The 25680-nt window shown below is 67.3% G+C and overlaps 3 protein-coding genes across 3 annotated transcripts; 2 read left to right on the plus strand and 1 right to left on the minus strand.

The window, feature by feature from the left end:
• The first annotated feature begins 1169 nt into the window (after positions 1-1169).
• NCKAP5L (NCK associated protein 5 like) lies at positions 1170-6095 on the plus strand. The gene is made up of 12 exons (XM_083881172.1): positions 1170-1265; positions 1365-1471; positions 1688-1756; positions 1865-1903; positions 1995-2114; positions 2209-2322; positions 2740-4466; positions 4537-4690; positions 4765-4843; positions 4919-5203; positions 5290-5429; positions 5769-6095. Exons 2-12 carry the CDS (start codon positions 1370-1372, stop codon positions 6003-6005), a joined length of 3066 nt encoding a protein of 1021 aa, XP_083737298.1. The 5' UTR covers positions 1170-1265; positions 1365-1369; the 3' UTR covers positions 6006-6095.
• A 204-nt stretch (positions 6096-6299) lies between these two features.
• Positions 6300-9967, minus strand: TMBIM6 (transmembrane BAX inhibitor motif containing 6). The gene is made up of 10 exons (XM_083881184.1): positions 9907-9967; positions 8240-8341; positions 8046-8154; positions 7830-7950; positions 7669-7717; positions 7451-7548; positions 7268-7347; positions 7074-7174; positions 6917-6989; positions 6300-6836 (listed from the first exon to the last, which is right to left on the minus strand). The coding sequence occupies exons 2-10, from the start codon at positions 8293-8295 to the stop codon at positions 6813-6815; spliced, it is 711 nt and encodes a 236-aa protein (XP_083737310.1). The 5' UTR covers positions 8296-8341; positions 9907-9967; the 3' UTR covers positions 6300-6812.
• A 245-nt stretch (positions 9968-10212) lies between these two features.
• FMNL3 (formin like 3) lies at positions 10213-24045 on the plus strand. The gene is made up of 27 exons (XM_083881211.1): positions 10213-10504; positions 12828-12911; positions 12996-13076; positions 13158-13234; positions 14271-14354; positions 14935-15087; positions 15830-15938; positions 16017-16093; positions 16177-16270; positions 16700-16774; positions 16855-16965; positions 17036-17185; positions 17297-17398; positions 17481-17724; positions 17870-17938; positions 18409-18533; positions 18601-18803; positions 19762-19996; positions 20087-20155; positions 20273-20353; positions 20436-20565; positions 20647-20807; positions 21745-21846; positions 21936-22025; positions 22122-22233; positions 22331-22430; positions 23533-24045. The coding sequence occupies exons 1-26, from the start codon at positions 10358-10360 to the stop codon at positions 22420-22422; spliced, it is 3057 nt and encodes a 1018-aa protein (XP_083737337.1). The 5' UTR covers positions 10213-10357; the 3' UTR covers positions 22423-22430; positions 23533-24045.
• The last annotated feature ends 1635 nt before the right edge of the window (positions 24046-25680 follow it).

Raw genomic sequence — 25680 nt, forward strand, 5'->3', positions numbered from 1 at the left:
CCCGCGGGGGTTCACCCCGGGGGCCGCAGGGGATGGGGACAGCACGAGCGAGGTCTGCCCGTGCCCCCCCCCAGACCTTCCCCGTGTCCCTCCATCACCCCCAGACCCTTTTCTTGTCCCCTGCATCACCCCCAGACCCTCCTCTCGTCCCCTCGGGTCCCCCTGGTCCTGCCGAGCCCCCTCTCCTGCCGCGGTGCGGGGGCTCCGGGTGAGCCGGGGACGCGTGGCCCCGTGTGAACCCCGAACCCCAACCCTCAGCCTGGAGGGGCGGGGGGCGAGGCCACGGCCGGGGATCAGGGCTGGGCTCCGCCTCTGCCGCCCCCGGGGGCTCCCCGAGGGGCCCCGGAGGAGCGGGAGGGTGCGGGATGCCCCGAGGGGACCCCCCGTGCTCTGCCCGGTCCCTCCGGCGGTGCCCCGGGGGGATCCCGGTGTTTCCTGTCCCGGGATGATCCCCGGTGTGCCGGTGCCGCCGCTCCCGGGCCCAGGCCGGTTCCCGGATCGCACCGGGGGAGGCGGCGGCTCCATCCCGGCCCCTCCCCGGCCGCGGCGGGAAGGCGGAGCCGCCGCCGCCGCCTCCCAACAATAGCGCGGCCGGGCCGGGCCGGGATGGAAACGCCGCCGCCACCGGGACCGGCCCCGGGGCCGCTCTGAACCGGGACCGGCGGGAGCCCCGGGCGTGAGTACGGGCCGGGCCGGGGCTCAGCGCAGGAACCAGCGGCACCGGGGCGGGGGGAGCCCGGGGTGGAGCGGGGGGTGTGCGGTACCGGGGGGGCCCGTCTGAACGCCGGGGGTCCTGAGCACCGAGGCTGCTCATCCCGGTGCCCCGGGCCGGGCTCAGCCACGAGGGAGCTGCATATCCCGGTACCCCGGGGGGCTGCACGGCCCGGCGCCCCGGGGCTGGTGCCGATTCCGGTCCCGTTGTCCTGTGCATCCTCGTGACCCTGTGCCGGTGGCGGTCCCGGTCCCTGGGGCGCTGCGGGGCCGCGGGGCTGATGCCGGGGCCGGTCCCGGGGGTGCTGCACATCCCGGTGCCCCCGGGCTGCTGCTGCTGCCGGTCCCGGGCGTGCTGCTCATCCCTGGGCCGAGCAGCCTCCCCTGTGCCCCCGGGAAGGGGGTGGGCAGCAGGAGGGGTCCCTGTGGCTCTTGGTGCGGTGGGGTCAGGACTCGGGCCTTGGGGTCTTTTGAGGCTCCATCCCCCTCCTCAGCCCAGCTCTCCCCGGCAGGTGACACCGCACAGGGACGGGGCTGGGGACATCCAAAGCCAGGTAAGAGAGGGCCGGGCCGTGCAGGGCCTGCGGGTGCCTCAGGCCAGGTGCCAGGGCCAGGGGCCGGCAGGGAGCCCGAGGTGATGCGTGTCCCCCCAGCAGCGATGTCGGAGAGCGTGGCCGAGGCGCCAGGAGCCGGGAGCCCGGCAGGGCTGGGAGAGACGGGCACCAGCCATGAGCTGCTGCAGCGCCTGCGGGAGCTGGAGGTATGAATGGCACCTCCAGGGCACGGGAGCACTGGGCAGCTGTGGCTGGGCCACTGTGGCAGTGCCGTGGAGCCACGATCTGGACACCGTGGTGATGTGTGCCATCGTGTGCCACTGCTCCTGGGGCAGCCCCATCCTGCCACGTGTGGCCCTGAGTCCCACCAGGAGACAGGGAATGTCCACAGTGTCCCCTGAGCTGTCCCTGCTCTGTTCTAGGCAGAGAACTCAGCCCTGGCCCAGGCCAATGAGAACCAGAGGGAAACGTATGAACGCTGCCTGGACGAGGTACTGGAGAACACCGGGACACGTGGCACACGTGTGCACACGTGTGTGCTGGGCCACGAGGCTGTGTGTGCCCTGTGCCCCTCCCCAGACCTCCCCTCTCCTCCCCAGGTTGCCAACCATGTGGTGCAGGCGCTGCTCAACCAGAAGGTGGGTGTCAGGAGGGCAGGAGGGGGTCAGGGGGCTGAGAGGGTGCTGAGGGGCTCCAGGAGTCCTGGCTGACCCCCCACACCCCGGGCAGGACCTGCGTGAGGAGTGCATCAAGCTGAAGAAACGTGTCTTCGAGCTGGAGCGGCAGAACCAGGTGCTGAGTGACCTGTTCCAGCAGAAGCTGCAGCTCTCCACTGGGTCCCTCCCCCAGGTGTGCCTGGGGCTGCATCGGGGCTGGGGGGTGGGCATGGGGCAGAGCCCCCCACTCAAAGCTTAACCCAGCATCTCTCTCCTCTCCTCTCCAGCTGCCGCTGCACCCAGTGCCAGTGCCCCCAGATGTCCCAGTGACCCCCCAGCCAGGCTCTGCTGAGCAACAGCCCCCCCCTCTGCTCCCTGGCCTCTGTCTGTCCCTGCCCGAGGTGGGTACTGGTGTCCCCAACCCCTTCCTGTCCCAGTGTCCCCCACTCTGGGCTGTGTCACCCCCTTCCCCATGGTCTTTTCCCAGTGTGTTGGTGTCACCAGGCCTGTGGCATGTGGCTTTCCAGGCCCACGGTGTCCTCTCCTGTCCCCCTCCCTGGAGCTGTGCTGTCCCCATCCATGTGCCTGTGGCATCGTACCTTCAACAGGGTCCCTGTGGTGTCACCTCTCCAGGTCCATGGTGTCCATCTCCCCAGGCCCCTCCATCTGTGATGTCTCTGGCTCCAAAACCCATTGCCCCAGATGTCCCTGTCCCCACTGCGTCCCCATCCCAAAGCCTATTGTGTCCTCCTCTGTGTTTCCAGAGTGTCCCCTGTGGTACCAGGTGCTCACAGGGTGACAGTGTCCTGTCCCCACAGGTGCTGCCGCCAGTGCCATCGGGCAGCCCCGGGCTCAGCCCTGGTGCCCCACCCCTGGATGCCCTGTCCCCCTTCTTCAAGAAGAAAGCCCAAATCCTGGAGGTGCTGCGCAAGCTGGAGGAGACAGACCCGCTGTTGGGGCCGGCTCCGGCCTCCCCCGGCTCCCCCGAGCCCTGCGCCGCCCTGGGCTGGCCCCCTTGCCCTCTGCGGGGCCCGGGGGCTGCGGGGGGCTGGCGGGGGCCCGAGGGCAGCCCCTGCTCCTCCCCAGAGGAAGGGGGGCCGCCGCGGGGGGCTCTGCTCAGCGCCTTGGCCGAGCGGCTGCTGCGAGGTGAGGGCGGGGGCTGCTGCCGGCGCAACGGGGAGGCCCCGGGGGGACCCCCGCGGCAGCGGCGGGGGGAGCACCCCGCTTTCCTGGGACTCTACACGCCGGGCGAGGAGAGCCCAGAGGGGGCCTTCACCCCGCTCTCACCCGGGGGGGTCCCCAACCCCCTGCCCTCCCCCAGCAAGGTGCTCAAACTGCCGCCCCCCCCCGGGGGGCTCCGCCTCAGCCCGCAGCTCGCCCTCCCCTCCAAGATCCCCTGTCGCGGCGCCCACCCCGAGCCCTCCCCGGCGCTCAGCCGCCGCCCGTCCCCCGACGCGCCCCCCGAGCCCGGCTCCGCCGAGCCCCCCGCCTTCCCCCACCCCCGCACCTTCGAGGCGGCCGAGCAGCCCCCTGGACCCCCGGGGCCCGCGGCCGGAGGGGAACGGGCGGCCGCTTCCCCCCCGAGCTCCCGGCGCGGCACGGGGGGCTCGGCCCCCGCCCCCTGCCGCCGCCCCGGCAAGAAGCCCCCCGAGCCGGGCTACCTGCCCTTCAAGGAGCGCCTGGCCGCCCTGGGCAAGCTGCGGGGGGCTGAGGGCCGCGAGCAGCCGGGCCCGGGGCGGCCCGAACGGGGCCAGGGGGCCGAGCTGCGCCCTCCGGCCCGGGGGGGTCTGGGGGGCAGCCTGAAGCACCCCGAGCCGGCGCACGGCGCGGAGCCCCTGGCCCGCTGCTACTCCTCCGGCTCCATGGGCGAGCCCGGCAAGGCGGGGGCCAAGGGCCGCCCCGGCACCGGCCGGGCCCCCTCGCGGACCCCCCCCGCGCCCCCCGCCAAGGCCTCCCGCAGCCCCCACGGCAGCCCCACCAAGCTGCCCACCAAGGCGGGCAAGGCCGGGGCCCCGCGGGGCGAGGAGCCCAAGGCGGGCGGGGGTCCCCACAAACCCCCCGCGGAGCCCGAGCCCCCGGGGCCGGCGCCCGGCGCCGCGGGGCACTCGGCCATCGAGGAGAAGGTGATGAAAGGCATCGAGGAGAACGTGCTGCGGCTGCAGGGGCAGGAGCGGGCGCCGGGCGCCGAGGCCAAGGGCAAGGCGGCGGGGCTGGCCAGCTGGTTCGGGCTGCGGCGCAGCAAACTGCCCGCCCTGAGCCGGCGCGGGGACGGCGGGCGGGGCCGCGACTGGGCCGGGACCCCCGCGCCCCTCCGCCGGGAGGTCAAGCTGGCCGCCCGCAAGCTGGAGGCCGAGAGCCTCAACATCTCGAAGCTGATGGAGAAGGCGGAGGATCTGCGGAAGGCCCTGCGGGAGGAACACGCGTTCCTGCAGGGGCTGGCGCTGGAGAAGGGGCGTCCCCGCGGGCCCCCGCGAGGCCCCGGCCCCCTCCCCGTCATGTACCAGGAGGTGACGGCCGAGACCTTCATGCAGCAGCTGCTGGACAGGTCAGCGCCCACCCGGGTCCCCTCGGGGCGGGGTGAGGGTGGGCTGTGCCCTGACCGTTGTCTCCCCCAGGGTGGACGGCAAGGACGTCCCCTACGAGACCCGCCTGGAGCACAAGCGGGAGCTCTGTGACCTCCGGAGGGTCCCCCCCGACGCCAAAGAACCGCGGCTGTGCCGCCCGCCCCGCAACGGCATCGTGGGGCACCTGCGGGAGCCCTCGGACAAGGTGAGCCCCCCCTGCGGCCCCCAGGCCTCCGCTCCGGGGGGACCCCGCAGCCATCCGGCCTCTCCATCCCGCAGGTGCCTGACGTGGGGCTCCGGGACGAGCTGCCGTCCGACGAGAGCCTGTCCGAGTCGGGGACGTCGCAGCATTTCGCTGGTGAGGGTTCGATGGGGAGGTCACGGCAGAGAGTGAGTGAACTCCCCGGCGCTGACCCGTCCCTCTGTGCCGCAGCCTGCGGGTCCCTGACGCGGACACTGGACAGCGGCATCGGGACCTTCCCGCCCCCCGACTATGGGGGGGTCCCCGCCAAGAGCGCCCCCAAACCGCGGGGCCGCCCGGAGCCGCTGCCCGGGGCCGGCCCGGCCGCTGCCACCAAAGTGCCCCGCAAGGCCCGGACGCTGGAGCGGGAGGTGCCCAGCGCCGAGGAGCTGCTGCTGCCTGGGAAACACCGGAGCGCCCCGGGCTGCCGCCTCCCGGCCCCCCCCGGCCCGCACGGGCACCGCGCTGCGCCCCAAGGTGGGTGTCCCTCCCTCCCTCCCGTTAAAGTGCGGCGGGACCCGGGGGGCGTGGGGGGTCAGCGCTGCCCCTCGTTGTTCCCACAGAGCCCGGGGATGACGCCAGGAAGCCGCGGCGTGTCCAGCAGAGCAAGAACTGGACCTTCCCCAATGCCAAAGCCTGCGGTGCTGCTGACCCCTTTGTGTGCCCCCCCGCGGGGCTGGAGGGGCTGCATCGGCCTGTGCAGGTAAGGGCAGGTGATGGGACCCCCAAAACCCTGCAGTACCCCAAAACCTTGGTGGGGTCCCCAAAACTCCAGAGTAAGGACACTGACACCCCAAAACCCCGGCAGAGGGACCCCAGCCCCTCGTGCCCGTGCTGTGGGAATGGAGGAGCCATGGGAGCCGTGGGGAGAGGGGGTGGGGGGAGTTCTGTGATCATTTCCCACATGTGCCCGCGCTGGGAAGGGATTTAAAGCGGCCCTCTAATGGTTTGCTGGGAGGGCTCAGAGGTTCCCCCCACGGGATGTGATGGATGTGGGGTCATTAGCACGGGAACCCCCCCTGCCCACGCTGTCCCTCCCCAGGCCCCCGTGTGCAGCCCGGCGGGACACCGAGGGGCATCCCCGGAGGCGCCCCCACCACTGCCCCCCGCCCTGAGCACCAGCAGCAGCCGGACCCCCAGCGCATCGGACGTGGGGGACGAGGGCAGCACGGAGGCGCGGTCCCGGGACGGAGGGCACGGCCCCGCCGGGCTGGAACACTCCGAGTCCCTCAGCGATTCGCTCTACGACAGCCTCTCCTCCTGCGGCAGCCAGGGCTGAGCGGCCCCGGCCCCGCTCCCGCGTCTTCCACCCCTCCCCGCTGCTCCCCGCTCCTGCTCTGAGGGTGCTGCCGGATTGGGAGTGTCGGGTGTCCTGTCGCTCCCTCTCCCGGCTCTCTCCGATGGTGCTATGGCCCTGTACAGCCCCTGCCGATGGGTTTTTAACTCAATAAAGCCGCCCCCCCAGCCTGGGTTATTTATATATGTTGATGATATGTCCCTGTGTCCCTGTGCGCCCCAGGGGAGGGTGGGATGGACGGATGGACACGGGGGGATGGAAAGAGGGGGACCAGAGTTTGGAGTCTGAGCGATTTATTGAATCATCCCGGTGTACAAAGAGCGGAGACGGCGGGACGGGGAGCGCTGGGAATGCCTCGTCCCCACGGCCCCCTCCCAGCACACCTTCATTTCTTGGCACTGGTGCTGAAGGGGAGGCTCCACCAATGAGTTTGGCTGAGGTGGGGGTCCCACCAACAACCCCCCGGGGGCTGGTTTTGGGGTCTCACAGCCTCCCGGGGAAGGGAACACCCCGGGTGGGGCTGGGGACAAACCTCCAAGGAAAGAGGACACGTGGGTGACCACTCCGAGGGCCACGGGCCGGGGAAAACCAAGGGGAGCCAAACTCCAGCAGGATCCACGAATTGGCTGGTTTTTAATCAAAAAAAAAAAGCTGAACAAGAGAAAAAATCCACGAGGTGCGAAAGCTTCTGGCTGCTTCCTCGGCAGCAAAGCGCGGCCCCTTTAATGACAGAGGGACAGGAGGGGACATGGGGACACAGGGGTGGCTCCGCCTCAGCCCAGAGCTGCTTCACTTCTTCTCCTTCTTCTTGTTCTGCAAGAGGGAAGTGGCCACAGTCACCATGGGCTCTATCCCCCTGTCCCCCTGCTCTGCCCCCGTGTCCCCTCACCCACCTCAGACATGCCCAGGATCATCAGGAGCTCCCGGAAGATGTTGACAAAGTCGAGGAAGAGATCAACGCAGTGCCTGGAGGAAGGAGGGAGGGATGGAGGCTCAGGGAGGGCCACCCTTGTCCCCTGTGTCACCCCCTGATGTGTCCCCAGCACCCACCAGATGTAATCCTTGTCCCCGCTCTCCGCCTTCTCGATGATGAGCTGCGTGTCGAAGAGCACGAAGCCACACATGATCATCAGAGCCACGTACAGGTTGGCCTGCAGGGGGAAAGAGAGGCATGAGGTGGGGACAGTCCCCTGCTGGTGTCACCTGTCTGTCTGTCCATCCTGGGCAGGTGGAAGGGGACTCACCGTGAAGAGCCAGGTGGATCTCACAAAGGCGTTAATCAGGGAGGAGAGAAGCATCAGGGTGAGGCCGGAGAGCAGGAAACCTGCAGGGCGAGGGCAGGGAGTCAGGGCCAGGTCTGGGGAGCCCCCTCACCACCCACAGGGAATCCCCAGTCCCGCAAAAGGCCTCCCCAAAGGCCCTCTCACCTCCCAGGTAGAGGTAGCTGCGGCGCCGGGCGTAGAGGGCGCTCAGTGAGAAGCAGGCGAAGATGGTGGCAGTGCCCAGGAAGGCAGTGGGGATGATGCTGGGGGCAAAGAAGGAGGTCAGAGGGTTTTTTGGGGCCAGCTGAGGGGCATCAGTGGAGGGAAGAGGATCTGTGTGGCAGCTGGAGGTGGGGGACGGGGTCTGTGGGGGTGTCTCCTACCTGGGGTTGATGGAGATGCACATTTGCAGGAGAGGTCCCAGATTGATGCCTGGAAGGACAGAACTGGGTGTCACCAGAGCCATTCTGGGGGGCTTCATCCAGCCCCTCTGCAGGATTTGGGGTCCCATGGGATGTGGGGGGTAGTCCCAGTGCCCACCTACCCGTGAGGAAGGCGAAGCCAACCAGCATCCCCAGCCTCTTCTGCTCGGTCTCACGGCTGTGTGGGGTGGCCGTGAGCCAAACCATCAGCCCCAGTGAGCCCAGGCCAGTCAGGAGCCCGAACTGGGAGAGAGAGAGACAGATGAAGGCTGGGCATTGCCTCACCTGGGTGGTGCAGGGCTGGGGGTGCCACCTGTGGCCCTTCAAAGGCCCCTCACCTGGAAAAGGTGGGTCACCACATTGATGTAGGCGCCCGCAGCTGCCACGAACATGCAGATGGCAAAGCTGCCATAGACCCTCTTCAGGTGCTCCTGGGTGGAGGCCGAGCTGTGGGTGAGGAGAGGGTGGTCAGGGGGTCAGGAAGGCCTGGCACAGCCCCCCGAACCCCCTGCCCTGCCCGTGTGTCACTCACATGTGGGAGAACTTGAAGAGGGCATCAAAGTTGATGCTGCGGTCGAAGACGTTCATGGTGCCGGGCTGGGATGGGCCCACGGCCGCTCCACAGGGCTGCAAACTGAGGGGAAGTGGGGTCAGCAAGGATCTGGAGCCCACCCAAAGCTCCCAAACTCCCCCCAGGAGCTGAGTGGGAGCCCAGTGAGTGGCAGGAGCTGGGAGCTGCCAGGGCTCCAGAGCTTTCCTTGTCCAGCTGGTGCAAGCACTGCTGACTGTTGCAAGGCCAGGGGGGCCCCTGGGGTGTTGCAGGGCTGTTGCAAGGCCAGAGCAGCCCTCAGGGATGCCACAGTGGGGCTGTTGTGAGGCCAGGGGAGCCCCTGAAGAGCACACGGTGCCGTGGGAGAGCTGCTGGCAGCTGGAAACGTCTTTGTGCCTGGTGACTATTAGTGCCCGTAATGACGTCCCCAGAGGTGGCTCTGGCAGCAGGAGGCTCCCGGCAGGGCCTCCTCCTCCTTCTCCTCCTCTTCCTCACCCTCCTCCTCCTGGTCCAGCCGGCTCGGCCAGCTCTGTCCCCTCTGGCACCTGCCAGAGCCCGACCTGCCCAGCCAGTGGCACGAGCCAGGTGTCCCCAAGGGATGGAGGGGACCCAGCAGGGCCCGACTGGGTGCAGGACGGGGGATTCCAGCAGCCGCCCCGGCAGAGGGGAGGGTCCAGGAGAGGGGCCCCATCCTGCTGCTCCAGCACAGCCCGGGGGGCACAGGTTATAACCCAGCACTGGGACGGTGACACGGGGTGACACTGGAGCGCTGCCACCCCTGGGCTGGTGCCAGGAGGCACTGGGGAAGCTCCAGGTCAGAGGGCAAGGCAAGGGAGGAGGCGCGGCCCGGGGATAGTCCCCGGCGGGGTGTGTGTGACAAGGGTGTGTGTGTGTGTGCCAGGGGTGTGTGTGACACGGGGGTGTGTGTGACACGGGTGTGTGTGTGTGTGACACGGGTGTGTGTGCCAGGTGTGTGTGTGTGACAAGGGTCTGTGTGTGTGCCAGGGGGTGTGTGTGTGTGACAGGGGTGTGTGTGTGTGTGACAGGGGTGTGTGTGCCAGGGGTGTGTGTGCCAGGGGTGTGTGTAACACGGGTGTGTGTGACAGGGGGGTGTGTGTGTGTGCCAGGGGTGTGTGTGTGACAGGGGTGTGTGTGACACGGGTGTGTGACAGGGGTGTCACCGCCCCCGCGGGGGGGACAGCCCTCCGGCCCAGTGACGGCCGGTCCCGTGAGGCAGGCCCCGCTCAGTGCCGGGGCCGGGCCGGTATCAGGACCCGGGGCCGGGCCCTCCCCGCCCCCAGCGCCGCTTTCGCTTTCGCCGCTGCCGCCCCTGGTCAGCTCCGAGCTGACCTTTACCCGCTGTTTCCTGCACCCCCCACGACGCTGCCCCGGGGCTCCCTCCGCCTCCGCCGCCCCGATCCCCCCCTAACCCCGCCGATCCCCGCCGATCCTCCCGTCAGAACCGGGCCGAGACCCCCGGTACGCGCCCTCCCCCCCCCAACCCCGCCATGGGGCCTAGTGGGGCGGGACCCGCCCGGGCGGCTCGGGGTGAGTCCTGGGGGGTGTTGTGGGGATTGCCCGAGGCCCGCAGCCCCCCGGGGACCCCCAGGGCTGCCCCGGCCCGCCCCGCCAGCGCCCCCCGCCCGCACCTGCGCCGCGTCCGCCGTCCGTGCCAGGCCGCGAGCTCTGCGCCCCGCCCCCGCCGCTCATTGGCTGAAACCTCGCGTGGTCCCGCCTTTCGCATCATCCCATTGGCTTTCGTCAGCGCCGGGGTGGGGCTCGTCACAGCCGCCGTCACGGCCCGGGCCGCGCCCGAGCGCCGCCGTTGGACGAGCAGCGCCCGCCCCCGCGCGCGAACGCGGCGCTGATTGGTCAGCGTGGACGCGGCGCGGCCAATCGGAGCGTGGCGCCCGCTGCCGGCCTTTGGGCGCCCTCTGGTGGCGCCGCCGCCGTGAAAGGCGCCCCCTGGTGGCGCCGCCGCGGCCGTGCAGCCCCGGGGCGGGACCGGGCGGGGCGGGCGGGGCGGGACCGGGAGGCGGCGGCGGCGCCGGACACGACGGGCTGAACCTCCCCCGCCGCCCCCCGGTGCCTGGGCCGGGGATGGGGAACGTGGAGAGCGCGGACGGGGAGGCGCTGCCCCGGGGCCCGGGATCGCCGACGGCCCCGGGGGGAGCCGGACTGTTCGCCCCGGGCAAGATGCCGATGCCGGAGCCCTGCGAGCTGGAGGAGCGCTTCGCCCTGGTGCTGGTGAGAGGCCGCGCTCCCCAGTTCCCGGGGCTCACCCTCCGTTCCCGCTGTGCCCCCTCGGTGCGCTTTGCCCGTTCGTTCCGCCGCTGTTCCCGCTGAGCAGCCCCCGGTTCATCCTTCCCCGGGACTCCTCCCGGTGCGCTCTCCTGGACCAGTCGGCGGGCACCGGGCACCGCCGGGACGGCACCGCCAGGGGCGGGCGGGGAGCGCCGGTGCCCGCGGGGATGGGCAGGGAACACCCCACCCGGGACAGCCCCGGGGGTGACGCCGCTCCCGGTGCCACCGCGGGGGGCCCTGAGGCCCGGGGACTTTGTAAACCGGGAAAGTCCCGTCGGGGCAGCGCGCGGGGCTGGAATCGGGGCTCTCCGTGGGTGCCGGGGACCGCAGGGCTGGGATTTCCCGCTGGGTGTGAGGGTTCCCGGTTTCCCGGTGGGTCCCGGTGGGCGCGGGAGCCCCGCGCGGTCCCCGGTCCGCTGTCACTGCCGGGGCGGTGCCCACCGCGGTGCCACCGGGACCACCAACACGGCGGAGGCTCCCCCCGGCGCTTGGGTCGCCCACGGGCTGTTCCCGGTGGCCCCTCCGCGGCGCCGGCTTTGTTTTGATGGGGGAGACACCGCGGGGACAGCACGGCTGGGGGGACACCGGTGCCCCCCGGCCCCGCCATCCCGGTGGGAGCCGCCGCCAGCGGAAGCCGCAGCCGGGCAGGAAATGCCGAGTGTGGTCCCACGGGGCTCTGAAAGGCGAAATCGGGGGTAACGGGGGGCAGCGGCAGCCCCGGCGGGGAGGAGCGGCTCCCGTCCCGCATCCCACGCGCGGCGGATGGAGCCGCCGGTCTCCGCGGGGCCTGCGCCGGGGGGGACGCGTCCTGCCGGCCGCTCGTCCTGCCGGGGGGGTCACTTTACAGGGTGGTGGCACCAGCCCCCGCCAAAATGTCCCCGGTGCCGTCCCGGCTGCTGCCGGGGGTGGAAAATATTCCATCATGTGATGGAGCTCCGGCGGCCCCCGGAGAGGAGGATCCGCCCCGGAGCCCCCCAGCCCCGGGCCGGGCTCCAGCCCCGCTACCGCCGTGTTCCCGGTGGGGTTCAGCCTCGGGATAGCCATGGGGGCTCCCGGTGGGGCCGGCGGCGGAGGAAGTGCCCGGCCGGGAGCGGCCGCGCTCCCACCACAAAGGCAGGAAACGAAGCGGCGGGAACGCCGGGACGGGCGGCTGCGCTTCAAAGCCCCCCGCGAGTGCCCCTCGACCCCACCCGGGGTCTCTGTGCGTCCTTTCCGCCCCTATTCCCAGGGAGGCCCGGGATTTTACTGGTGGGCACGGGGGAATAACCGCAGCCCTCCGGGGAGGGGACGGTGCCCCTTTGGGGGGCAGTTTTGGCGGCTCGGTGCCGGTGGTCGCTCTCGTGGGAATCTGCGTGTCCCGCGGGACTCCCTGCCCTGGGGTGCTTGGCCTCGCCCAGGCTCGTCCCGGTTTCCTGCGGCTCCGTGGGATCGGGATGAGCAGGGGAGGAGGGCTAACTTTAGCTGACACGGGTGGGTGGAGCAGCTCCCGATAATGGGGCTACCCGGAGCTGCGTCACTGGCATTTCCCACCAGGGTGGCATCACCCAGCGCCATGGCATCTCCCACTAGGGTGACATCGCCCACCCGGGTTGGCATCTGTCCCCAGGGTGGCATTGCCCACCAGGGCAGTCCCATGGCCCTCTGGCATCCCTGGTGCCCACTGTGCCACCCCATTTGTTCTGTGCCACATCCCACACTGAGGCTCCTGAGGTCCCTCCATGGCTCTTCCCAGTGACCCTGGGCCAGCCCAAAGCTTGGCCTTGTGCCTGGTGTCCGAGTGAGCAGACACCTGTGCTGGGACTGTGTCCAGTGTCCCACAGAGCAGCCACCAGTGCCTGGCCCCGTGTCCGGTGTCCCGGGGAGGTGGCACCGGTGCCAGGCCTCGTGTCCGGTGTCCCGGGGAGGTGGCACTGGTGCCTGGCCTCGTGCCGTGGTCGGGAGCGGCGGCTGCGGTTTGTCACTCGGAAGCGGGTGCAGACAGGAAGGATGTGTCAGGGATGGCCAGATTTGGTGCTGTCGGTGGCTGGCATGTGGCTGCCTGCAGTGGCACTGCTGTCCCCGTGCCACGTCTGTGCCTGCTGGTGCATCCTGGTGCCAGCTGTGTAGTGACTTGGGCTATGTCGTGGGTCAGGGTGTCCCTAGAAGGGACCCTGGCTGTGCTGTGGATGATTTTTGGGGGGACCCAGGCTGTACCATGGGTCTGGGTGCCCCTTGGGGGGCACTGTCCCCATGTCCCCCAGGGTGACACCCCCCCCTTTGTCCCCAGAGCTCCATGAACCTGCCCCCGGACAAAGCCCGGCTCCTGCGCCAGTACGACAACGAGAAGAAGTGGGACCTCATCTGTGACCAGGTGGGGGCTGGGTGGCCCATGGGGGCTCTGGGGAGGGGACTGTGCTGCTGTCCCAGTGTCACCAACACCCTCTGTCCCCCCCAGGAGCGGTTCCAGGTGAAGAGCCCACCCCATGCCTACATCCAGAAGCTGCGCAGCTTCCTGGAGCCGGGTGTCACACGGAAGGTGAGGGGCTGGGGGGTTTGGGGGAGCCTTTGGGGGTTTGGGGAGTCTGGGGAACACAGCTCAGCCTTGCTCTGCCCCCAGAAGTTCAGGAGGAGGGTGCAGGAGTCCACCAAGGTGCTGCGTGAGCTGGAGATCAGCCTGAGGACAAACCACATTGGGTGAGTGTGGGGTCCTGGGGAGGGGTGTGGGGTCTCAGGGAGGGCTTGTGGAGCCCAGGCTGGGGGTGCAGAGTTCCGGATGGGGTGTGGGGTCCCGGGGAGCCTGCAGGGTCCTCTCTCCAGCCCCGCACAGCTGCAGGGGAAGCCGGAGGCGCTGCAGGAACTGGGCCGGTTCCTGCCCCGGCCCGCGGGCAGGTCCCGGGGGCGGATGCCGGGGCGGATGGGCCGGCGATGACGCCCTGAACGAGGCAGCGTGGCCAGATCTTGGCCGGCTCCTCCCGCCCAACCGGAGGGCTCTGTCGGTCCCGTCCCCGGGCCGGTGACACCCCGGCCCCACCGGGATGCCCCGGGGCTGCGCGGGGCGGCGGGCGGGACGGGCCGTCCCGGGGGTGTTGGGGACACCAGTGGCGGGTCCCCGGTGGCGCGGCTGTGCCCGGGGCGGTTCGGCCGTGCCCGGGGCGGCTCCTGCACGTGCCGGGCTGTTCCCCGCCGCCGGCCCCGCTCGTCCCTGCCCACGGACCCAAAATAGCAGCAAGCCGGAGACAGGAAACGGGCTGAGGCGAGGGGCTGGCGGCGGCAGGAAAGGGGCGGCCGCGGCCCCCGGGGCTCCCTGACGCACGGCGGTGGGCAGGTCTGGGGACCCCCAGTGCTCCCAGTGCTCCTGGGTGATTCCCCCGTGCGCCCCCACCCCACCTGCCCCCCTCCTTGCCCCTGGGCACAGCGCCTCACAAGTGCACCCCACACCCTCCCAAGGCTCGGGGCATCCCCAATCCCCTCCTTTCCCAGGGTGGGGGTGAGGTGCAGCCCCAGCACCCAGCGCCGTTTCCCGCCCTCACCAAGCCCTCCCTGCCCTGCACCCCTCAGATAACCCCGCGCTGGCGCTGGCACCGGTGATAGTGGAGGGGCTGCAGCCACCACGGCAGCCCCGGGGTGCCCCTCACCGTCCCTGTGCCGGGACAGGGGTCTCCGTGGTGGAGGGGGGTGTGTTGGGGGGTCCCCGACTCCTGCAGGCTCTGATGGGTACCTGGTGCCGCAGGTGGGTGCGGGAGTTCCTCAATGATGAGAACAAGGGGCTGGACGTGCTGGTGAACTACCTGTCCTTCGCCCAGTGCGCCGTCATGTGAGTGGGGCCGGGGGGTCCCTGGGGTGAGGGGGAACCCAGGGAGTCCTCGGGGAGTGTGGGGGTTCCCGGTGGCCGTGGCAGTTCCCTGCTGCCGACGCCTGATACTGCTCGGTCCCTTATCACCCCTAAGGCAGGGAACTGTCTGCGCCGGGTTCTGAGGGACGCGGGATTTTCAAACCCTTCCTGCCTGCTCTGGGGATTCCAGAGGCACCCTCCTGCCTCTCCCCACTCCGCAACCACCCACTTGCCACCTGCCTCAGTGCTTGCATCTGTGCTGGAACCGTGTGCCCCCCGCCAGAGCCGTTTGCTCCCCACCAGAGCCATGTGCCCCCCGCCAAAGCAATGTGCCCCCCGCCAAAGCAATGTGCCCCCCGCCAGAGCCATGTGCCCCCCGCCAGAGCCGTTTGCCCCCCGCCAGAGCCATGTGCCCCCCGCCAAAGCCATGTGCCCCCCGCCAAAGCAATGTGCCCCCCGCCAGAGCCATGTGCCCCCCGCCAAAGCCATGTGCCCCCCGCCAAAGCAATGTGCCCCCCGCCAAAGCAATGTGCTCCCTGCTGCGCGCGTGTCCCCCCATCAGGTTGGATTTTGAGGGCCTGGAAGGCGGCGAGGACGGCGCACTGGAGAAGCTGCGTGCCTGGAGCAGGTCCATCGAGGATCTGCAGCACCCCAGCGCCCTGCCCGCCCCCTTCACCAGCAGCCTGGCCCGCTCTGCCCGCCAGACCGCCCTACGGTACGTGCCCGGGGGGATGTCCCGCTGCGGGGGGACGTCCTGCCATGGGGGTACGTCCTGCTTCAGGGCCCTGCCTGGCCACGGCACTGCTGCTTGCTGCCCGCTGTGGTGTGTGCCGTGGCGTGTGTCATGCCAAACACTGTCCTGCCGTGGCTTGTGCCATCGTGCCCGGTGCCACTCACCGCCCTGTCCTGTGCCACGCACATCACCTGCATGGCACAAATGCGGTGCCTGGAGCTCAGGCCGTGCCTCGCCCTTGGTGTGGCTGTGCCGTGGCACGTGCCATACATGCCATATCTCGTTCTGCTGGCCCATGAAGCCGTCACTGTCTCGCCATTGCCGTCCCGCCTGTCCTCTGCGCCCCGCGGCTCCGCTCACCCCCTGCTCTGGCTCTGTCCCCGCTCTGCCCCGGGGTAATGCACCCCATCTCTGCTTCCAGGGCCGGGGTCCCCCTCTCTGGCTGTGCTCTCTCTCTCTCTCCTCCGTGCCCACCTCGCCGCTCGCCCGCCCGCCGGGTAAGTACCGGCTGTCCGGGGCCAGCCCAGTGCTCGCGGTGGCTTCGCTCTGCCTCTGCAGACTCTGTCCCTGTCGCCCTCCGACCACTTCTCTCTGCCTTTGCCCCTCCGAAATCCTGGCTGTCCCCACGCTGTCCCCACGCTGTCCCCACACTGTCCCTCGGTTCCCCACCCATTGGTGCAGTGCTGGGGGTGATGATCCGCTCACTGTGTGCCCCATCCTGCAGCTATGGGACGCTGCCCAGCCGCAGGGCACTGAAGAACTCGCGCCTGGTGAGCCAGAAGGATGACGTCCACCTCTGCATCATGTGTCTTCGGGCCATCATGAACTACCAGGTACTGTCACCGCACAGTGGGGACACTGCTGTCACCACTGCCACCGCAGCTGACATGGTTTTTTCTCCATCCCCACAGTACGGCTTCAACCTGGTCATGTCTCACCCACACGCCGTCAATGAGATCGCCCTGAGCCTCAATAACAAGAACCCGAGGTGAGGGAGGGTCTGGCAGGGTGGGACGGGGTCCTGGAACTGGCTGGGGGTGATGCTGATGCTGATGGTGATGCCATGCCCAGGATGAAGGCGCTGGTGCTGGAGCTGCTGGCGGCTGTCTGCCTGGTGAGGGGCGGCCACGAGATCATCCTCGCAGCCTTCGACAACTTCAAGGAGGTACGAGGGGAGTGGGAACAACAGGTCCAGGCTGGGATGGGGGGAATGAGGGGAGACAGGACCAGGCTGGGATGGGGCTGGACCAGGGGGAGACAGGAACAGCCTCAGATGGAGGGAATGGGGCACTAGAATCAGGCTGGTACTGGGGAGCAGGACCCTGGAGATGGAGGAGCTGGGGACCCCAGGACCAATCTGGGATGAGGGGAACCCCAAGAGAAGGCTGGGATTGGGGGCACCATGGTCCCCAGGACCAGGCTGGGATGGGGAGTCTGGAGGGCAGGGGATGGAGGGATCAGGGAAAATGAGGAATGAGGGGCCTGGGAGCACCAGGACTAGGCTGGGATTAGAGAAAATGGAGTCCAGGAGATGGGGAGGGGGATCAGTGGCTGAGGGAACCACGCCAGGTTAACCCTGTTTCTGCCTGCCCAGGTGTGCAAGGAGAAGCACCGCTTTGAGCGGCTGATGGAATATTTCCGCAACGAGGACAGCAGCATCGACTTCATGGTGGGACACCCTGCCCTGGGCTGGGGGGGAGGCTCTTTGGGAGGCAGGAGAACTCCTGGTGACCCCAGCCCTGCCTGCAGGTGGCCTGCATGCAGTTCATCAACATCGTGGTGCACTCGGTGGAGGACATGAACTTCCGCGTCCATCTCCAGTACGAGTTCACCAAACTGGGGCTGGAGGAGTTCCTGCAGGTACGGGGGGTCGAGGCTCAGGGGGACTGTGCCGGGGGTCCCCCCATCCTTGACGCCTTCGTGCCCACAGAAGTCGAGGCACACGGAGAGCGAGAAGCTGCAGGTGCAGATCCAGGCGTACTTAGACAACGTCTTTGACGTGGGGGGGCTGCTGGAGGATGCCGAGACCAAGAATGTGGCCCTGGAGAAGGTGGAGGAACTGGAGGAGCACCTGTCCCATGTATGTGAGCACGGGGGGATGTGGGAACGTTCCTTTTTGGGTCCCGGGGAGATCAGTGGTGACACCAGGGGGGTCCCTGAGCTGCTGTCACAGCCATGTCCCCCTCCCCAGCTAACAGAGAAGCTGCTGGACCTGGAGAACGAAAACATGATGCGGGTGGCAGAGCTGGAGAAGCAGCTGCTGCAGCGAGAGAAGGAGCTGGAGGTGGTCAAGGTGTGCTGGGGGGGAAGGTGTAGGGGCTGTGGGGAGTGGGGAAGGGTCCTGACCCCCCCGGGCTGACGCTGGCTGTCCCCAGGAGACCTACGAGCACACGAGCCACCAAGTGCACACGCTGCGCAGGATGATCAAGGAGAAGGACGAGGCTTTCCGGCGGCACTACGGCTCGGAGCCGCCCCCGGTCCCCAGCGCCGAGCCGCCGCCTCCCCAGCCCGAGCCCCTGGAGGAGACCCTGCGACCCCCGGTCCTGCCCCCGGTGGAGGCTGCGCCGCCCCCGCCCCCGCCGCCTCCCCCTCTGCCGCCCCCCGCGCCCCCGCTCCCAGGTGAGGAGGGGAAGCCCCCAGGGCACCCAAAACTGGGGCATCTCAGAGCTGGGTGTCCCCAGGGGTGGGAGTTCCCAGGCGCTGGGCCACTCCCGAGGGTGGGCGGTCCCCAGAATTGGGGTCTCACGCTCTGATGGCTTCACAGGGAAGTGTCCCCCGGCCCCGCCGCTGCCCGGGGCTTCGCCCTCCATCGCCCTCACCGTCGGGCTCTCAGGTACGTGGGGATGAGGGGGGACCACGGGACGGGGACAGGGGACAGGGAGGGTGTGGGTACTGTAAGGACAGGGAACAGGGAGGACGTGGGGACTGGGACAGTGCAGGGACAAGGGACAGGAAGGATGTGGGGACCCTGGGGACAGGGATGGTGTAGGGATTGTGAGGACAGGGAGGACGCAGAGACAGTGTAGAGACAGTGGGGACAGGGACAGGAGACAGGAAGGATATGAGAACCCTGGGGAAAGGGATGGTGTAGGGACTGTGCAGACAGGGAGGACACAGGAACTGTGGGGACAGGGACAAGGGACAGGGAAGGGCTGCAGGCACCAGGGTGCTGGGGTCGTAATCCTCAGGGACCCCAGCAAGAGGATGGGGTGGCCCAGGGGTTGGTGACACCAGGCTCAGGGTGGGCACAGGACATGTCCCCGTGCCCCGGGGGTGCTGAGCTGGCTCCCACCCTGCTGGCAGCCATCCGGATCAAGAAGCCCATCAAGACCAAATTCCGGTTGCCCGTGTTCAACTGGACAGCGCTGAAGCCCAGCCAGATCAGCGGGACAGTGTTCAGTGAGCTGGACGACGAGCGTGTGCTGGAGGTGAGCCCAGGACCCCTCCCCACTTGCGCACCCCCAAACCCCACATCTGACCCCCCTGTTCCCCCAGGACCTGGACCTGGAGCGCTTCGAGGAGCTGTTCAAGACCAAGGCGCAGGGCCCGGCGCTGGACCTGGTGTGTGCCAAGAGCAAGGCGGCGCAGAAAGTGGCCACCAAGGTGACACTGCTGGAGGCCAATCGTGCCAAGAACTTGGCCATCACCCTGCGCAAGGCCGGGCGCAGCGCCGACGAGATCTGCCGGGCCATCCACACGTACGGCCCTGCACTGGGGGGGACAGGGGCTGGGGGGCTGCAGGGGGGCCAGGAACGGGGCAGGGAGGGTCAGGAATGGGGTGCAAGGGGTACACAGGGTTCAAGGGGGCTGGTAAGGGTGCGAGAGGGTTGGTTGGGGTGTAGAGGGGCTAGCTGGAGTGCAGAGGGTTTGGACAAGGGACAGGTGGTCTGGCTGAGGTTCCAGTGGCTCGGAGTGCAGGGGGGTCTTGATGGAGCGCAGGGGTTTCAGGCAGGTGCAGGGCCTTGGCAGAGGTACAGTGCGAACAGGGGAGCCAGTTGGGGTGCAGAGGGACCAGGCAGGCCTCAAGGGGACTGCCTGGGTTGCAGAGGGTTTGGCTGAGGGACAAGTGCTCTTGTTGAGGTTCAGGGCGACCAGGCATAGTACAGGGGCACTGGTTGGGGTTCAGCAGGGCTTGTTGGGGTCCAGAGGGTGCAGGCAGGGTGCAGCAGGCCTGACTGGGATGCAGGTGGGACAGGCAGGATTCAAGAAGGCTGGCTGGGGTGCAGATGGTTTGGCTGGGGTCAGGGAGCTTGGTGTTCAGGTGACCTAGGCAGAGTACAGGGCGTCTTGGCAGAGGTGCAGTGGGAATTGTTTGGGGTTCAGGGGTGGCAGGGTGCAGAGAGACTGTCTAGAATGCAGAGGGGCTTGTTGGGCTGCAGAGGGTCTGTCCAGGGGGAAGGGGGTCAAAGGGAGATCGACAGAAGAGCCAGGAAAGATGTAGAAGGGCTTGTTGGGGTGCAGAGGACTTGGCTGGTGGGCACATGGTCTGATTTGGGTTCAGGAGGTCCAGACAGGGTGCAGAGGTTCAGGCAGGGTGCAGAGGCTCTGGCTGTGGTTCAGGATGTCCAAGCAGGTTGTAGGGAACCAGGATGGGATCCAGGGTTCCCAGACTGGGCAGCACTGGGACCTGCTCCCCAACTCTGCCGTGCGGGGCAGGTTTGACCTGGCGACGCTGCCGGTGGATTTTGTGGAGTGCCTGATGCGGTTCCTGCCCACGGAGGCGGAGGCGAAGGCGCTGCGACAGTATGAGCGCGAGCGGAAGCCGCTGGAGGAGCTGGCGGACGAGGACAGGTTCATGCTGCAGTTCAGCAAGGTGGAGAGGCTGCCGCAGCGCATGGCCATCATGGCCTTCCTCGGCAACTTCGCCGAGAACATCCAGATGCTGACGCCGGTACGGAGCTGGGGAGGGGGATACTGGACCTGCCGTGGGGGTCCCTGCACCCTGAACCCCAGCTGAGCCCCCCGTTCTGTCCCCCTGCAGCAACTCAATGCCATCATTGCAGCCTCGGCCTCTGTCAAGTCGTCCCAGAAGCTGAAGCACATGTTGGAGGTGAGGATGTGAGGACAGGCTGGGTGGGGGTCTATCTACTCACTGTAGCTGGGTGAGGGGGATCCTGTGGGAGTCTTGCTCTCTCCTGACCCTCCAATCCCTGCTTTGCCCCTGCAGATCATCTTGGCATTGGGCAACTACATGAACAGCAGCAAACGTGGTGCAGTCTATGGCTTCAAATTGCAGAGCCTGGACCTGGTGGGCAGCCCCTCCCCAGCTCCCTGGAACCCCGAGGTTCTCATCCCACAGCCCTGACCCCCCTCCCCAAATCCTCCTGCAGCTCCTGGACACCAAGTCAACAGACAGGAAGATGACGCTGCTGCACTTCATCGCGCTGACAGTGCGGGAGAAGTACCCAGAGCTGGCGACCTTCTGGCAGGAGCTGCACTTTGTGGAGAAGGCTGCAGCAGGTGGGCCTCAACCTGTACCCACTGCCCCACCTCACTGTCCACAGCCCCACACAGCCACTGACCCATCCCGTGTCCCTGCAGTGTCCCTGGAGAACGTGCTGCTGGATGTGAAGGAGCTGGGCCGGGGGATGGAGCTGCTGCGGCGGGAGTGTGGGCAGCACGAGAGCGCCGTGCTGCGCGGCTTCCTGGGCGGCAGCGAGGGGCAGCTGGAGCGGCTGCAGCGCGACGCGCGCACAGCCGAGGTGAGGGCGGCTCACACCCGGCCTGGCGCCAACCACGGGCACAGCTGCTCGGCCACACCTTGCTCTGCATGCTCCTCATGCACACCTTGTCATCCACACCTTGTCTTGTGTATGTGCACAGCTGGTCATCCACACCTTGCTCTGCATGCTCCTCTTACACATCTGGTCATCTACACCTTGCCTTTTATTGGTCCTTGTGCACAGCTGGTTAGCTACACCTTGTCTTGCACGGTCCTTGTACACACCTGGTCATCCACATCTTGCTCTGCATGCTCCTCTTGCACATCTGGTCATTCACACCTTGGTCTGCATGCTCGTTGTGCACACCTGGGCATCTATACCTTGCTCTGTACATTCTGTGTGCATTTCTGCTCATCCACACCTTGTTTCGCATGCTTCCCTTGCACTCCTGTTTTCCTTTGCATGCTCTATGTCATTCTTCGTCATCCACACCTTGCTCTATGCATTCTTTGTGCAGACCTGCACACCCACGTCTTGCTTTGCACACACTCCTCATGCACATCTGCTCATCCACACCTTGCCTTGCACACTCCTTGTGCACATCTGGTCCCACCCCTGGCTCTGCATGCTCCTGTGCACTACTGCTTTCCTTTGCATGTTCCTTTTGAATCCCTTATCACCCACACCTTGCTCTGCACACTTTTTGTGCACATTTGCTCATCCACACCTTGCCTTGCATGCTGCTTGTGCACACATCTGTTTGCACTCCTGGCTCTGCACACTTCTTGTGCACACCTTGCTCTTGTGCACTCCTGCCTTCCTTTGCATTCTGCGTGTGCATCCCTTGTCACACACACCTTGCTCTGCACGCTCCTTGTGCACCCCTTCCCTGCTTTGCCCACACATGATGCCCACCATGCCTTGCACTCCCCCTGTGCCGGACACTGCCCGGCCCTGATCGCTGGTCCTGTGCCAGGACGCCTACAACACTGTGGTGAGGTATTTCGGCGAGAGCCCCAAGACAACCCCCCCGTCCGTCTTCTTCCCGGTCTTTGTCCGATTCATCCACTCCTACAAGGTGAGGTGGGGCTGGGAAGGGATACACTACCAGGTGAGTGACCCCACAGTGGGGGAAAACTGACACTCCCCACCCGTGTGCCCTGGCAGGACGCGGAGCAAGAAAACGAGACACGGAAGAAGCAGGAGGAGGTGATGCGGGAGAAGCTGCTGGCACAGGAGGCTAAAAAGCAGGAGAAGGTTAGTGGAGGCAGGCATGGGGGGTGGGCTGAGGAGTAGGGGGCACGGAGAGGACCCCTGTGTCCCTAACCTGGACCCCCTGTGCCTCCCTCGCAGCGGAACAAGTGGCAGCAGCAGGAGCTGATCGCGGAGCTGCGGCGGCGCCAGGCCAAGGACCACCGGCCCATGTACGAGGGCAAGGATGGCACCATCGAGGACATCATCACCGGTACGGCCCCCTCAGCCCCGGCCCCCTGCCCTGGCCCCACCGGCCATGGGGGCTGACATGTCCCTGTCGCCCCCATTCCCTGCCCGTGCCCCCGCAGCGCTGAAGAGCGTCCCCTTCACTGCCCGCACGGCCAAGCGGGGCTCCCGCTTCTTCTGCGACCCGTCCCACCACGACGAGTCCAGCTGTTAAGATCCCAGGTACCACCTGCATGCCTGGATCCCCTTGGATCCCACCTGGATCCCCCTGGGTTCCCCCTGACCCCGCATGCCCCCTTCTGCACACTCCCTCCCTGCATGTTGTCAACCCCAGGGTGTGCCCCGGTCCTTTGGATCAGGGCAGGAAAGGCTGGATCCCAGCACAGGATCCCAGCACAAGATCCTGGTGCAAGGCTGGATCCCAGCACAAGATCTTGGTGCAAGGCTGGATCCCAGCACAGGATCCCAGCACAAGGTCCTGGGGCAAGGCTGGATCCCAGCATAGGATCCCAACACAGAGCTGGATCCTGGCACAGGATCCCACTGCAAGGCTGACTCTCAGCACTGGATCCTAGTTCAAGGCTGGATCCCAGCACAGGATCTTGGTGCAAGCCTGGATCCCAGCACAGGATCCCAGCACAAGGCTGGGTCCAGGTGCAAGGCCAGATCCTGGCACTGGATCCCAGTGAAATGTTGCTACCCAGCATGGAGTCCTGGCACAGGATTCCAGCCCAGGGTCTCGGTGCAAAGCTGGGTCCTGGCACCAGATCCCAGCACTGGATCCTCACGTAAGGCTGGGCCCTGGCACAGGATTCCAGTTCAGTGCTGGTACCCAGCACAGAGTCCTGGCACAGGATCCTAGCCCTGGATCCTGGAGCAAGGCTGGATTCCAGCACAGATCCCACTGCAATACTGGATCCCAGAGTGGGGTCTTTGGGCATCACTGGATCCCAGGGCAGGATGCCAGTGCACTGCTGGGTCTCAAGATGGGATCCCAGCACAATACTGGATCCCAGGCTGGCATCCCAGTACACTACTGGGTCCCAGTACAAGGTCCCAGTACACTACTGAGTTCTGTGCAGGATCCCAGGGCAAAACTGGATCCCAGTGTGGGGTCCCAGTGCAAAACTGGATGCTGGGGTATGGCCCCAGTGCCCTACTGGAGCCCAGAGTCCGAATCCCAGTGCATTACTGGGTCACAGCCCAGTGCCTGGAGGACTCACCCTGTGCTGCCTGTACTCTGGGGGGGGGGTCACCTGGGCACCCCCTCAGGCCAGGCCAGGTGTCCCTGGCTCTGTCCCTGACTGTCCCTTCCATCCCACAGCCCGAAGGTGGATCCGCCTGTAGCCGAGCAAGGCTGAGGAGCCCGACAGGGTGGTAGGGGAGGACTGGGGCTGCCTCAGTTTCCTCTCCTCACCCCCCTCTGCCCCCCAGGTGCCCAGAGAGGCTCCGCCCTGCCCTGACACCATGTGGGAACAGGGCCAAAATGTCCTCGTGCCACCATCCTCACGGGTGACATCCCTGTGCCCAGGGAGACCCTGCACCCAGACCATCCCCTGCCCACCCAAGCAGAGGCCAAATCCATCTGTGGTGGGGCCCCAGCATCAGGAGATGACCCGTGGGGTGCCCCCTCCCTGTCAGGGCCTCCCCGGGGGGTTCCGTGCCTCAGAGCCCCCACCCCCACTACAGGGACCAGAGGGACCCCTCCACCCCGCGCTCGACACTTTGACCACTGATGTGAACACTAAGTGCCAAAAAAAAAGGGACCAAAGCCAGGCTGGGGGGGCACCTGGAGAGGGGCAGGATGGTGCCCCCCACCCCAGGACCCCCCTGCCCATCCCCCTGCAGTGACTTTTTGTACATGTGAAATATATGGAGTCTTTTACACGGCCAGTGCCTGATTTGGGGGAGCGTGGTGGGGGCACAGAGGCAGCCCAGGAGTCTGGGGAGCCTCCCTAGGCCAGAGGTCCTGTGTCCAGGGGGGCAGGGAGGGAGCACAGAGATGTGCAGGGACCAGACATTTGGCAGGGCTTTGCAGTGTTGTTATTAAAGCTGAGGGATTAAGGAGAGGGGGGGATCTGATTTGGGGAGGAATTGGGAACCCCCTGCATCCCCAGCCCCACTACAGTGTGAGGTGATCCCAGTTCACTCCACTTTTGGTGGCTATAGGGGACTGGGAACAGATTCGAGGCTGGGAGGGGCTGCAGGGGGAGCAGGATGAAGTCCCAAAAGGATTGGAGGGGCAGGATGGGGCCAGGAGGGCAGAAAGGGTTTGTAGGGGTGGTGAGGGACTGGGAGGGGCAGAATGCGACCCCAGACCCCCAGCAGTGGCACAAGGGCCTGGCCTCCCTTGCTGAGCCCCACCAGCCCAGGGATTAGCCCTGAAACAGGGAATAAAAGTTTCCCTTAATCCTCTTGGGGGGATTACCAGCACTGCCGCGCCCAGGGTGGGATCCAGCCCGGCCTCAGCTCCCCCAGCGCTGCCGCTGACCTGGGACCTTTTAATCCACCCACACGAGCCCCCTGCTCTGTCCTGGGGGACACTCGGAGATGCTGTGGGCAAAGATGGTGCTGTCCAGCTGTGTCCATCCATATCCAGCCATGTCCAACCGTCTGTCTGCTGGGCTTAGGCAGGTCCCACCTGCCCTCAGTGACATCCAGCCACACGAGTCCCCAGTGCTCAGGGCAGGATCCCAGGGCACATCCCGCTCTGTTCCCGAGGAGATGCTGCAGGCAAGGACACTGCTGCCCGGCCATGTCCATCCACGTCGAGCCGTGTCCGTCCATCCATCCATCTGTCCATCCATTGGGCCCTGCCTGTCCAGTCCCTACATGAACTTGGTGACATCTACCCACACAAACCCCCAGCGTTGTCTCACTCCCTTGGAGATGCTACAGGCAAGGACACTGCTGTCCATCCACATCCAGCCATGCCCGGCCGTCCATCTGTCCATCTGTCCATCCCAGAGGCTCCAGCCGGTCCCTACGTGCCCTCGGTGCCGCCCTCAGGCTCGGACAGGCGCCGCTCGCCCTGGGCCGTGGGTGCTGCCAGGCTCTCAGCCTGCAGGAGCAGGTTGCAGCCGAGGAAGAGGATGGCAAAGGTGACGGCGAGGCAGAGCACCAGCACCACAGCGATCTGGGCAGCCTCGCTCACCCCCGTGTCCTCGCGGGTAGTGTTCATGTCCCCCTCCTCCTCCTCCTCTTCTTCCTCCTCCCCGGAGCCGAGTGCGGCGGTGACAGACGGGGAGGGTTTAAGTGATGTCAAGGACTGTCTTATCCCTCCCTCCCATGGCCCCCCTCACGCTCGCTGGCACTGGGAGCCCCCCCGGCAAGGGGCAGCAGCTTTGCTCTGCCCTGGAGTCCCCCTGGAGGGGTGCAGAGGTCTGTGAGGAAGGGGGAGTCACCCCAGCTCCCTCCCTGCGTGCCCTGGGGGGCAGCTGGGGCTGCCCAACTGCCCATTCTGCCTCTCCCC

This window comes from Zosterops lateralis, assembly GCF_965231275.1.
Source record: "Zosterops lateralis genome assembly, chromosome: 32".
NCBI classification, from domain to species: Eukaryota; Metazoa; Chordata; class Aves; order Passeriformes; family Zosteropidae; genus Zosterops; species Zosterops lateralis.